The 13,210-nt window shown below is 49.4% G+C and overlaps 1 protein-coding gene across 4 annotated transcripts in view; it reads left to right on the top strand.

The window, feature by feature from the left end:
* ZC3H3 (zinc finger CCCH-type containing 3) overlaps positions 1 to 13,210 on the top strand; it is a 137,394-nt gene that overhangs the window by 10,867 nt on the left and 113,317 nt on the right. For all 4 annotated transcript variants that reach the window (XM_036397118.2, XM_054518596.1, XM_036397127.1 and 1 more), the window contains 2 exons: positions 953 to 2,255; positions 3,901 to 4,094. In XM_036397118.2, the coding sequence (XP_036253011.1) occupies positions 953 to 2,255; positions 3,901 to 4,094 (1,497 nt within the window). The remainder of the gene's footprint in view (positions 1 to 952; positions 2,256 to 3,900; positions 4,095 to 13,210) is intronic.

Here is a 13,210-nt window from a genome sequence, read left to right as displayed (position 1 = left end):
GATGTGGGTCCATGTGCCTTTCCCAAGCTCTGGAAAGCACCAGAGCTTATTTTAGCACTGAATCTCTCTATTTTTGTCCTTCAAAGTAAATTTTCCTCATTAGTGAGGCCACAACCTCTGCTCAGGACTTGGGATTTACCTCTCCAGGAGTTCCTACTGGGGGAATGATGAGAGGGAGGAAAACAATCCCTGCTTGTCCACGAGGAATGTGCTGACTCAGCTCTCCTGGCAGCACCGTGACCCCTGTGAAGGAAAATCTCTTCCTGAAATACCAGGCTCCAAATTCCTTTGGGAAGCACTCATGGGAAAGGTTTTCTAAACACTGAGGCTGGACAAGGGCAGGAATTCCCAAATTAACAAGGATGTTGCCTTCCAGAGGGACACAACAGCAAAGCCTTGGAGTATCCTTGTTGCTGCTTTGGAGGGAAGCAAGGAAGGGAACTTGGGAAGGGTCTGGAGCACCAGGAGCAGCTGAGGGAGATTGGGGGCTCATGATGGAGAAAAGGAGGCTCAGGGGGAACCTTCTGGCTCCCTAAAATTCCCTCACAGGAGGGTGAAGTCAGGTGGGATTGGGATCTGCTGGGACACAGGGAATGGCTTCCCACGGGCAGAGTGCAGGGATAGATGGGATTTTAGGAAGGAATTCTTCCCTGTGAGGGTGGTGAGGGGCTGGAATGGAATTCCCAGAGAACCTGTGGCTGCTCCTGGACCCCTAGAAGTGTCCAAGGCCAAATTGGATGGGGCTCAGAGCAACCTGAACCAGATGTTCTTGAAGGTCCCTTCCAACGCTGACCATCCCTGGATGCTGTGATTCCATGACCTTTCCATCCACCCTGGCTCATCATCCAAAACCCAAGTGATGGTGTAATTCCAGCACAAGGAAGAGCAGCTCTGTGTTGCTCTCAGATTCCTGTGGGATCAGGGAATTAATGCTCTGTCTTCTCTGCCACAGGTCTCATAAACAGCCACAGGAACATGCACGGGAATGTCCCACGTCCGGCGCCTCCGAGGTGGAACACCCCCCGCCAGCCTGGCTACACCAGGAGAGGAGCTTTTTCCACCAGGTACCCCCAGCAGGCTCCCAGGAATTTCCACCCACACCAGACTCACTCCTGGAGGAAAAAATACTCCCTGGACAACCGGCTGCCGGGATCGGGGTATGATGCTGGAAGTGCTTCCAGCACTTCCCAGGGTTTTGGGAGCCTTGGGGACAGCCAGACTCCTGAGGCACCGGAATCATCCCCAGAGAGACACGTGGACTTCACCACGGATGGGAACATCGTTGTGGATATCCAGGTGCCACACAGGGCTGGCCAGGAAAATGTGGGTCCTTACGGAGAGTTCTCCAGGCGGGAAGTGGCGGTGGCTCCTTCGGCGGATGGAAACATCCAGAAATCTCTTCTCCAGGAGGAAGAGAGAAGACCTTCCCTATCCATTTCCTTCAGTTCCACCTCGAGGACTGTGTGCCTGCCTGGTAGCGGAGCTGGGAGCTCCTTTTCTGTCTCTGGAAGCACCAGTGAAAGTGCCGTGGCGCTGAAATCAGAGCCACAAAAACCTTTGGAATTTCCAGGTCAGGAGCCAGCGCAGCACTCGGTACGGATCAGGGCAGAACCACTCTCTCCAGGGCAGCCGAATGGTGAGGAAGTCCAGGATGCTTCCCTACATCCCAAACTCTTTGGGAACGCCGAGACGCTCTCTCGACCTGCTCAGGCTGGGGTGACTCTGGTGAAGAGCAGATTTCCCGTAATTCCCAAAGCTCCCGCTCTCCAAAAAGCTGCCTCAGCACCCATCTCCAGCAAATCTCAGAAATTCAGGAAAAACAACTACACCTGGGTGGCAAACCCTGGGAAAAGCTCCCGGATTGTGAAGAGGTGGGCGAGCCCTCGAGCCGAAAATTCCAAGAAGGGCATTGGGGGAGTGGACAAAGGTGCTAAAATCTCCCCCAAAGCGGATTTGGGAGCAAAGATAAAGAAATTGGGATTGCAGTCCAAGCTGGGGGTTTCTCCCAGTAAATATAAGTGGAAAGCCTCCAGCTTGCAGACTTTGCCTTCCACTTCCAAGTCAGCATTCCAGTGGAGATCTGAGGACCAGAAGAAGGCTCCAGCCCCAAATATCCCTCGAACTGTCTCCGTCCCACCGGCTCCGAGCGCAGCGTCCGTTGTTCCCGGTGGGATGAAATCCTTTGGAGAGGCTGCACTGTCCAGTTACAAAGTGAAGAGTCGGACAAAAATCATCAAGAGGAAAGGGAATGTGGGGTAAGTTGTTGCTTTGGATTTTGTGTTTTGGATTTTGTGGGTTTCACGCCAAGTTGTGGCTATGGGAGAAATTCCAGTGAGGACTGTTGTGTGCTGGAGGATTTATGGAATCATGGAGTGGTTTGGGCTGGAAGACCTTAAAAATCATGGAATTACATACCTCTGCTATGAACAGGGACACCTTCCACTAGACCAGGCTGCTCCAAGCCCCGTCCAACCTGGCCTTGGACACTTCACAGGGATGGGGCAGCCACAGCTTCTCTGGGAATTCCATCCCAGCCCCTCACCACCCTCCCAGGGAGGAATTTCTTCCCAGTATCCCATCTATCCGTGCCCTCTGGCAGTGGGAAGCCATTCCCTGTGTCCTGTCCCTCCCCTCCATCCCTTGTCCCAGATCCCTCTCCAGCTCTCCTGGAGCCCCTCAGGCACTGGAAAGGGCTCTGAGGTCTCCCTGGAGCCTTCCCTTCTCCAGGCTGGACATTCCCAGCTCTCCCAGCCTGGCTCCAGAGCAGAGGGGCTCCATCCCTTGGAGCATCTCCATGGCCTCCTCTAGATTTGCTTCAGCAGTTCCATGGTCTCCTTTGGATCTTGTGTGATCCAGAGCTGGATCCTGTGAATCCCTGTGATCACTGACACTTCCTCGCAAAGGAAGCAGCGTTTTCCTTTATTTTGTTTCAAATTCTCATAATTGTTGTGTTGATTCCTGCTTCTGTTTCCCACATCCTTTCAGTGCTTCCCAGCAGGTTTCCATCCTTGCTTTGCCTGGAAAACTATCAGTGGGTGGATTGTGCTGGGAAAATCACTCTCGAGCAGCCTGGAGAAGCTGGGAATGTTTGGGATTTTTTTGGCAGTTCAGGGAGACCTCCCACACCTTGGTAAATTCCAGCAGAACCAGGGAAGGGATCATCCCCCTGTTCTGGGCACTACTGAGGCTCCTCAAATCCTGGGGGGAAAATATTGAGGATCTGGAGCATGTCCAGAGTTGAGAATGGAGCTGGGGAAGGGTCTGGAGCAGCAGGAGCAGCTGAGGGAGCTGGGAGAACTTAGCCTGGAGAAAAGGAGGCTCAAGGGGGGGACCTTTTGGCTCCCTAAATTCCCTGACAGGAGGGTGAAGTCAGGAAGGATCAGGATCTCCCAGGGAACAAGGGACAGGGTGTGAGGAAACAGCCTTAAACTCCTCCAGGGGAGGTTTAGTTTGGATATTGGGAAAATTCCTTCCTATATAGGATGGTCAGGCATTGGGAATCCCCATCCCTGGAGGGATTTAAGATCCCTGTGGATGTGGAACTTGGGGACATGGTCAGTGGTGTCCATGGCACTGCAGGGAAATGCTTGGACTTGATGATCTCAGAGATCTTTTTCAACCTATACCATTCCATGATTCCATGATTCAGTCCCTCACATCTGTTGAGCAGAAGGCAGTGAGTAAGTTTGGCTGTCAAACACCTCATTCTCCATCTGTTCCTTGCCAGGAACTCCTCACATTTGCCCATTTCCTTGGAATTTTCAGAGCTTCTCCTCCCCCCTTCACCCGGAGGAGAATCCTGGTGGGATTTGACTCCTCTTGGAGCCCTGGAGAAGAACACCAGGAGCATTTGGGTCACTTCCCTGCTCCCTCCTGACCATGTGACATTCCCTTTCCCAGTTCCCCCGCGGATAAGAAGAACATCTCCCCCACCACAGCTCTCAAGAGCTGCTTCCACCTCCGGAGGAAAAATTCCACGCGGGGAAAACCTTTGGTGACGGTGAAGCGCTCCTCGCCCCGGGGCCTGGTGCAGATTTCCAAGCACTGCCTCTGCCGGGTGCCAGCAACCAGGACACAGGCAGCCACCAAGGAAGGTAGGAACGGGCATTCCAAGGGCTCACTGGACTCAGTGGAGTGATTCCAAGGGTTCTTGGATTTGGGGACGTGTTGCTGAGTCCTCCTGGAGCAAACACTGAGGAGAAGTTTGACTCCACATCAGTGTTGTCCTTTTGGTAATTCCACAAAAAAATCTGTTTCCTGCTTTTCCTGGGGTTTCCCTGGATTTTCAGGAAGGTTTTCCAAGGAGGAAGAGGTTGGCAGAGGCAGGAATACACAAATCTCTCACCTGTATCCCAGTGTGGTGTCCAGTTTTGGATCTAATTTGCTTAAAACACCAGTAATTAGTGGAATAGTGAATCCATCATGTTTGGGAACAGGGAATTTGCATCCATGTCCTGCTGCCTTGGAGCAGAACTCAGAGCTCAGAGTGTCACCACCACATGTCTGGAATGTTGTTGGGCTGTAGGTGGCTCCAAGTCTGGTTCTTCTGTTCCCTAGGGATATTTTTGTGGATAAAAGGCTTCCCCCACCTCGGATTCAGTTGTTTCAGGTGGATATGAGGCACATTTTCCCCGTGGCCCTGTGAAATTCCCTGTGGAAATTGCTGGAGCTGAGAGAGGAGTTTGGATCACATTTAGCTGGGATTTGTCTCCAGTTTTATTTTGGGATTATTTGGTGTTCAGCAGTTGAGATGTTGAGTTTTCCTGGGTGAGGGATTTTGGACAAGGGGCTAGAGTGCCAGGACAAGGGGGAATGGCTTCCCACTGCCAGAGGGCAGGGTTAGATGGGAAATTGGAAAGGAATTCTTCCCTAGGAGGGTGGTAAGGCCCTGGAATGGAGTTCCCAGAGAAGCTGTGGCTGTCCCTGGATCCCTGGAAGTGACCATGGCCAGCTGGGATGTGGATTGGAGCAACCTGGGATAGTGGAAGGTGTTCCTGTTCATAGCAGGAGTGTGGAATTCCATGATCTTTGAGTTCTTCCAACCCAAATCATTCCATGATTTCATGAAAAGACAGAAAGCTCTGGAGACACGGGACAATTTGGGATTGCTACAGCATTTTGATCTCAGAGGGAATTGAGGCAGTGATGATCCCAGGGATATCAGCTTGTTTGGAATCCCAGTTCCTTGATTGAAGGGAATGTTCCTGCACTGAAATCTTTATTTTAGCTGGATAGGAATGAGAAAATAAAGCAGGAATGTGGTTTTGCTCCAGGCTTTGGGAATTTGGCAAATAGAAAAGGTTGGAAGTATGGAAGAAAAAAAAAGGGAATAGGTCTGGAAGTGACCTTGGGAAAGCAGGGAGTTCATTTTCCCCTCCAAAAGTGGATCCAATTATCCAGCCTTTCCTGGCAGATGCTTTCTCTGTATGGCACCTTCTCCTTTGCAGAGAAATTCAGGAAGAGCCTGGATTTCCTTGAAATTCCCTCAGTGAATTTTGGATTTGCTCCCTTTGATTAAAATTGACTTTCTGCATTTGAATCCTTTTGTACTTCAAAATTTTTCTTGGAGAGCTTCAATCCCAGGCAGAGGATTTACAGCTTCATGTGTTGGAATAGTCTTAAACTCTGGGTTTGGAAAGCTGTGGAATTATTCCAGGGCTGCTCCTCTGTGTGCTCCAGGACTCCTGTGTTATTTTTTCCCCCAGGTTTAGTAGGTGAAGATTATTGGGTGGTGGATGGGGCAGGGATATTCCCAAGTCTGGAATGCTCACAGGGATTGGGACAACTCCCATGCTCCCTGTAAATGTATAATTATGGATGTGGTGCCAGTGTTTTTGGTTCCACAGGGAGCTGGGTATAAGTGAAGTCTTGTGGATTCAATTCCTGGCTCCCAGGTTATCCAAGAGGTTTTGGGAAGGTTGTTTTGGTTTCTTTTGGGGTGAAGCGTGGATATTAATCCCAGCAAAAATATTGTGGATATTAATCACCACAAAGGGATGGAATTTCCAGTCTTTTCCATTTCTCCTTGGGCAAGTGTGAGGGAAGTAAATGGGGTTACTGGGATGCACTGGGAGCAGAGTGGGGTAGGAATGGAGCAGGGACATGGAGGGAAAGACAGAGGGGAGGAATGTTCCCAACTTCCTGCACGGCAGTGTGGCTGGAAAAGCTGGATCAGCCCCTTCCGTCCCCATGGATGTGGGGCTTGTGGTGACGCAGCCTGGCTGGTTTCCTGTTTGTCCTGTTCCACAGGGTTTTGGGATCTGTGGCACAGCTCTGTGGGCTGTACAGAGACATTGCTCCTGCTTTTCCCAAGTCCTGGTCTGTCTCCTGACTTTCCAATTCCCTTCTTGGACCCAAATGGATCTGTTTGGTCTTATAGTCTTACTACTATCTTAGTAGGGAAGCTCTTCTAGCCATTGCTGAGTCTTGAACTGGGATTGGTGTTTTCCAGTGCTCTGTTTACTTCTCTCTGTGGGAATTGCTGTTTTTTAGGGATCAGAGAGCCAGTGGAAAGTGGCAGATTGGCAGGAATTTTCTTGGGATTATTTGGGCTGTTCTGTGAGAGATCCAGCTGCAGCTCTTATCAATTAATTCCAAAATACTTGATTATGTGGGATGTTTAATAACAGCTCAGATATTGGAGTGTGTCCCAAATGGAAGTTTTTCCAATGGGATGGTGGAGCAGGGAGAAAGTTCCAGGTCAGGCTGCCTCCCTTGCCTCTGGGATTCTCGGGGAAGTGATGGAAGAGGGATAAAAGGTGTTGGTTGTTTCTCTTCTTATCCAGGAAAAAGCTGGAGGACCAGCAAGGATCATCAAGGTCTTGGGCGCCACTGTGTTGGATAAAACCATGGAATGATTTGGGTGGGAAGGGACATTGGAGATCATCGAATTCCAATCCCCACCATGGGCAGGGACACCTTTCACTATCCCAAGTTGTTCCAAGCTCCATCCAAGCTGGTCTTGGACACTTACAGGGATAGGGCAGCCACAGCTTCTCTGGGAATTTCATTCCAGCACCTTCCCAATCTCACAGGCAGAAATTCCTTCCCAAATCCCATCCGTCCCTGTCCTCTGGCAGTAGGAAGCCATTCCCTGTGTCCTGGCACTTCAGGTCCTTATCCAAAGTCCCTCTCCAGCTCTCCTGGAGCCCCTTTAGGCACTGGAAGAGGCTCTGAGGTTTCCCTGGATCCTTCCTTCTCCAGGCTGGACATTCCCAGCTCTCCCAGCCAGCCTAAATGCCGAAAGAGCTTTTTGTCCATGTCCTGTCCCATCACATTGGGAATCCTTTATCGGCTTTTCTCCAGACTGAAGATGGAATATTCCCAAAAGTTCAAGGATGGCATCTTTTTCTCACCAGTTTTGGGGGAAAATGTCAACTTTTAAGTGAGGTTTGACTGATCCAGGTGTGATGACAGCAGGATATTCCTGCTTTTCCCATCCTAAAAATCCCATGCCAGAGGATATGGGAATCCCACGCTTTCCCGACAGTGTTTTCCTATCTTTATCTGGGATTTCTTGCAGGATGAGGCTTATTCCCAACCTATTTTTTGTCAACAGATGAGTGAGTTCTGGTAGTTGGGAACTTTTCCTCAACATTCCTTGGCTCATCCTGCTTGGGCATCTGAGCTGTCATTTCTTATTTCCCTGGATTTTTTCCTTGGAAAAAACTAGTAATAAGTGCTTCAAAGGAAGATTTCTTGATTTTTTTCTCATTCATTTTAATGTCAGAGATGTGGCAAATGTATGGACAGGGAGAATGGGAGTGACAACTGTGGGGTACGTGTGGGAAAACTGGGATTTTTGCAGGAGAGTCGGGGGCTTTTCCAGGAGAATTGGGGATTTTGGGAAGCACACACAGCCCTGCAGAGGGCACTCGTGCCTCTCCCATCTCCTCAGTCCACCTTTTTCTGGTTATTGATGGCCTAATTTCGTCTTTATGTGAAAGAAAGCAGATCTGGAGTAATTTGCAGCAATAACCTGCTAATGCCGGGCCAGTATCAAAATTCCCATGTTCATTCCCGGTGGCAGATAAAACACTAATATATAATTATCCTTGCAAATTGGATTGTTTTAAATAACCAAAAGGCTACGGCCGGGGAGAAAACCATCCCATTTCCCTGGAGTTCCTATTGCGGGGTAATTGCTGCGTTCAATCAATTTCCTTGGCATTAGAAATTCCATCACAATCAACATTAAGCTTTATTCATTGTGATGGCAAAGAGCCGGATCATTTCTCCTCTTTTCCTTAACTGGCAAAATTAATCAGGGAAAAGATTTTAAACATTTACCCGTGCGAAAGAGGTCAGCTCTGCCACTATATTGCTCAGCAGATAAGGGGGCTAATAAAAAGAAAATTGAATTACTAATGATCGCCAGGAACAGAGTATATAAAACCTGGCAATCGCCCGGTGCAGGAAAAAAAGGGAATCAATTTTCTCCGGACAAGGTGCGCTCGTTTTTTATTTTGGCTCATATTATCAGCAATTTAATTGGAGAGAGCATAAACAGGAGGAAACAGTTAGGGAATAATGAGGCTGGAGGTGTAAAATCCTGCAGGATAGATGCTGGACACAATTTATTTGGCACAACAGATAATCACTTTAATTGAATCCAAAAGTGCAGCGTTCAGCAGCGCCGGCTCTGCGCCTTGCCCGGAGGGATCATGGAATATTACAAAGAGGCTCCTCCATGTCTTTTCCACCTCTGTAATGTCCCCTTCCAGGCAGGATTGCTCCGGGATTGCTTCGGCACAGTCACAGCTGGCTGGAAGCAGGAGATGGAGAAAGCAGGAGGGAGATTCTCCAGGGAATTTTCCTTATTTATGTTGTGTTTGTTCCTTAAATAATTCGGTGCTTGCCGGGTTGGATGGCTCCATGTGAGAGCAGTTGTGTCCTGCTTGAGGTGAACTTGGAATCATGGAATGGTTTGGGCTAGGGAGGGCGGATCTCAAAGATCAACTTATTTTGCTGTGTCCTGAGTTCAAAGCCTGGCTCCCTCTTCCCTCTATGACCTCCAGGTGTGGATATTAAAGGAACTTCTAAAGAGCTTTTGGATGTTTTTCCTGGGAGAGGTGGGTGGTTCATTGTGGAATTTAGATCCCAGAATGGTTTGGGTTGGAAGGGACCTTGAAGATCATCCAATTCCACCCCCCTGCCATGGGCAGGGACACCATTACCCAGGTTGCTCCAAGCCCTGTCCAGCCTGGCCTTGGACATTTCCAGGGATCCAGAGGCAGCCACAGCTTCTCTGGGAATTCTGTTCCAGTTCTTCACCATCCTCCCAGGGAAGAATTCCTTCCCAATATCCCACTAAACCTTCCCTCCTTCAGCTTAAGTAGATGTGGAATTGTTGCAATTCCCCATCTGTGGCTGTGCAAGTCCAAGGCCAGAGGAGTAATTTGGGAGCACATCCTTGTCAGATCCACTACATCCAACCTGGATTTGTGTTGCTTTCCATGGAAATATTCCTTCCCTGCTTATCTTCCCCTTTCTCCTGCTACAAACTGAGATAAGCCAGTGGTTTGTGTTGTCAGCTTCCTGCTTTTCCTGTGTTGCCACCCTGCTGTTGAAACTGCCAAACAGAAGGAATCCTGTTTGCTTTCCCATCTTCCTAAATAGAAATTCCATAGAATTCAGGAAACCTGCTTCACTCTGCATCTGCAGAAGCCTTTCCAACTCTTTCCTGCCAGAATCACCCTCCAAAAACTTCCCTAAACCCTCATTTCTCTCCTTGCTCCACAGGGTGTGACATGAGGGGCTTAAGATGGGCAAGGAGTGTTTGCTTGGAAAAACGCTGGAGGCAAAAGTGGCAGGAGCTGCTTTGCATTACTTGGGCGAGTAAAGGGGGTGTAAATGGTGAGGAGCAAGTTATGGGTGGCATCCAAATGCTCAGCTGCTGATAATTTTATTGACACCGGGTGTTTGGATCCATCTGGCAGCTCTGAAAATCTCAGCCCTGGATTATATAGCCTCTCCTATTTTTTTTTTTCTTGAAGCTTCCAGCAGGTTGATTCCCAGTGGGACAGCAACTGAGGGAATTTTGGAGGTTTTTTTTCCTTGTTTGGTGTTTTATTGTATAATTATTTTATTTTATTTTTCTTCTGAGGTTTTGCGTCAGGTTTTGCCGCTCTTCGAGGCGACGCCTCCGATCACGTTACAGCCAAGTTAAGCTCTTGATCCCTTCCCTCAGGGAAGCCCTTGGATCACACACGGAACTCCTCGGAGTTCATCACATCTTTTTCTTTGCTCCATCATCACTCTCGTTTTCCCGAGTTCCTTCCAGCTGATCCAAACCCTTCCAAGATCGCCGCTCTCTGTCGTTCCTCTGTCCCACCTAGGTTTGACCTTGCTTGGAAATCATTCCATTGCCAGCTCTCTCTTCCCTCTGGCTTGTCCTTGGGAGCCAGGGGTGGAGCGTGGCTGGCGAGGTGGCTCCTCACTCCTTCAGGAATTGGGAAAAGTTCACATTCTTGGCTCTTTGCCGGGCCCGGTTACGTCAGTGGTCGTAAGTAACGGTTTTGGGTTTCCGCCTTGACTTGGCATTTCCAGGTGACTCGTCCCGAGCTGCAAGAGGAGCTGCAGGCCTGGAGCCAGGATTGGGAATTCTCATTGCAGAGCCCTCTTGTAAAAATAACAGCCTGCTGGGAGCGAGGGGATGTGCCTTGCTCAAGGAAGTGTTCCCGTGTAGACATTGGATTTGGGATCGGGGAAATCGACGACTGTGACAGAGGAACATCTAGAGGGAAGTGGGGATCCTGAAGGTGACAATTCCTGGGTGTCTCTTTCCCTGTGGAATTCAACCTCAATTTGTACACTCAATTTGTTGTGGAAGCCACATCCCTGGAAGTATTCCAGGCCAGGTTGGATGGGACTTGGAGCAGGCTGGTCCGGTGGAATGTGTCCCATGGAAGGAGATGACCTTGAAGGGCCCTTCCCATGCAAACCATTCCATGTTTTAATGAAAGTCACCTCTCAATCCCTATTTTAGGTAGTTTTACTTCAATATTTTTACCTCAGTCCCTATTTTAGAGCCTCTCCTGTGCAGGTCCAGCTCTGTTGGATTGGGAAATTCCATTGGTAGCCAGCAGCACTTTGGGGAATAGTCTGTTTATACACTAATAGGAAAAATATTTGGCTTTGGGGGTGGATGGGATCCTTCCATTGGTCGGACCCTTGATATTTCCAGGTCTGTGGGGGGCTTTGTGTAAGACTCCAAACCTTTCAGGGATGGCACCGTGTGGAACTAAAATAGACAGGGGAAAAAAAAAACCCCAAAAAAAAGGGAAATAGGTCCTAAACTCCTCATTCCACCTCCTGGGGCCTGCCTGGCCTTAAATATTTCCAGGGATGGAGCATCCACAAATTCTCTGAGCAACCAGGACCTCACCACCCTTACAGGGAAGAATTTCTACCCAATATCCCACCTGAATTTACTCCCAGTTTGAAGCAAATCCCCCTTATCTTGTCATTCCATACTCTTGGAAATAGATCTTTATCTTGGAAATAGATATTTATTTGTCCATGGAATGCTTTGGCTTGGAAGGGACCTCTAGGAGTGTCCTAATCCAACCAAAAAGGAAGCTTTTAAACCAGCTTTGGACCTGCTGCTTGGAATTGGGTGGAATTTCAGTGCTGATCCCTCTTATCCCTCTACTTGTCTTTTCTTGGGCTCCTAAATAAAAATAAGGAAAATAAAAGTGGGTTAAGGCACTTGTAAAATCCCATAACCTAAGAAGTGACAATGAGTCCCTTTTCCCTGTTTTATTTTCCCTTCCTTTTGCTATTTTCTCCCACTTAATAAACTGTCTGATGGTATTCCCAGCACGGTCACAGTTGGAATTACTGATGCCGGCGTGGATGATCGGAGTATCCTCCACTGCTCTGTCAGGATTCCCAAAATCCCGCCCTGGCAGATGCTCAATTCCCCGTAAAGCCTGTGTAGGTTTCTCTGTTCTGCTTTCTGCTTCCACTTCTTTCCCAAATCCCGGTTTACACCCTTAGTTTTTAAATTTTCTCATGGAGATCTTCCCATTTGGTTTTCCTTGTAACGACTCGGAAGTGTCGGAGGGAAATTCCTCTCCCTGGCTGCTGAGCCGAGTTAAGGCGTTCATTCCAGGACTTGCTGGATCACTCCGTGTGCTCTACAAAGCCCTGGAAATGAGCAAAAACCCCTTGGAATACGGAACAGATGCCAGAGTGCACCTGGAATAAGGGATTTGTGGACTCGGCAGCATCTCCCGAGTCCTACAAAACTCTGCTGTTCCAGCAGCTTTGCCGGAGTTTCTGCTTCAGCCTGAGGGGTGGGGAAATATGCCTTGACTTCGCTTGTCAACGGGAATTTTGCTGTCATCCCTCACGAAATCTGAGTTCAAGGAACGTTTCCTCCTCCCCCGTGCCTCTGGATAATCCCCACTCGTGCGGTTTTCGGGGGGCTGTTTCTATTTTCGATTGTTTGGAGCGGTGTCAAGTGGGGATTTCGTGTGGAGGTGTGGACGGGATCAGGCTCCAAAGCTGATCCCACATGTTATCAGCCCTTAAGCTGCCCTCAGGGGCTCTCTGTTGGAAAAGGGCAGGGGAATTCTTGGAGGTTTAGTGTGGGCTGTAAACTCCAGTGTTGGTTGCGATGGGAAACCCCATGTTGTTCCTCACGGCACCAGCAAATGTCCTGGGACATCTTGTCCTTGGATTGGGGCAGAGGGAGCCCAGGGAGGGGTGAGAGGGTGGGATGTGCCATCAAACTATTTATTTTTCCCCCCACGGAGTCATGAAATAGTTTGGGAAGGATCTTGAATATCATCCAGCTCCAATCCCCTGCCATGGGCAGGGACATCTTCCACTATCCCAGATTGCTCCAAGCCCCATCCAACCTGGGCTTGGGCACTTCCAAGGATAGGGCAGCCACAGTTTCTCTGAGAATTCCATTCCAGGGCCTCCCCACTCTCCCAGGGAAGAATTCCTTCCCAATATCCCATCTGTCCCTGCTCTCTGGCAGTGGGAAGCCATTCCCTGTGTCCTGTCCCTCCATCCCTTGTCCCAAGTCCCTCTCCAGCTCTCCTGGAGCTGCTTTAGGCACTGGAAGGGGCTCTGAGGTCTACCTGGATCCTTCCTTTCTCCAGGTTGGACATTCCCAGCTCTCCCAGCCTGTCTCCAGCCCTTGGAGCATCTCTGTGGCCTCCTCTGGATCTGCTCCGGCAGCTCCACATCCTCCTGA

The sequence above is a fragment of the Molothrus ater genome, chromosome 1, assembly GCF_012460135.2.
Source record: "Molothrus ater isolate BHLD 08-10-18 breed brown headed cowbird chromosome 1, BPBGC_Mater_1.1, whole genome shotgun sequence".
Lineage (NCBI taxonomy): Eukaryota > Metazoa > Chordata > Aves > Passeriformes > Icteridae > Molothrus > Molothrus ater.
The sequence above is the reverse complement of the archived record's forward strand: the minus strand, read 5'-3'. Positions and strand labels throughout refer to the sequence as shown.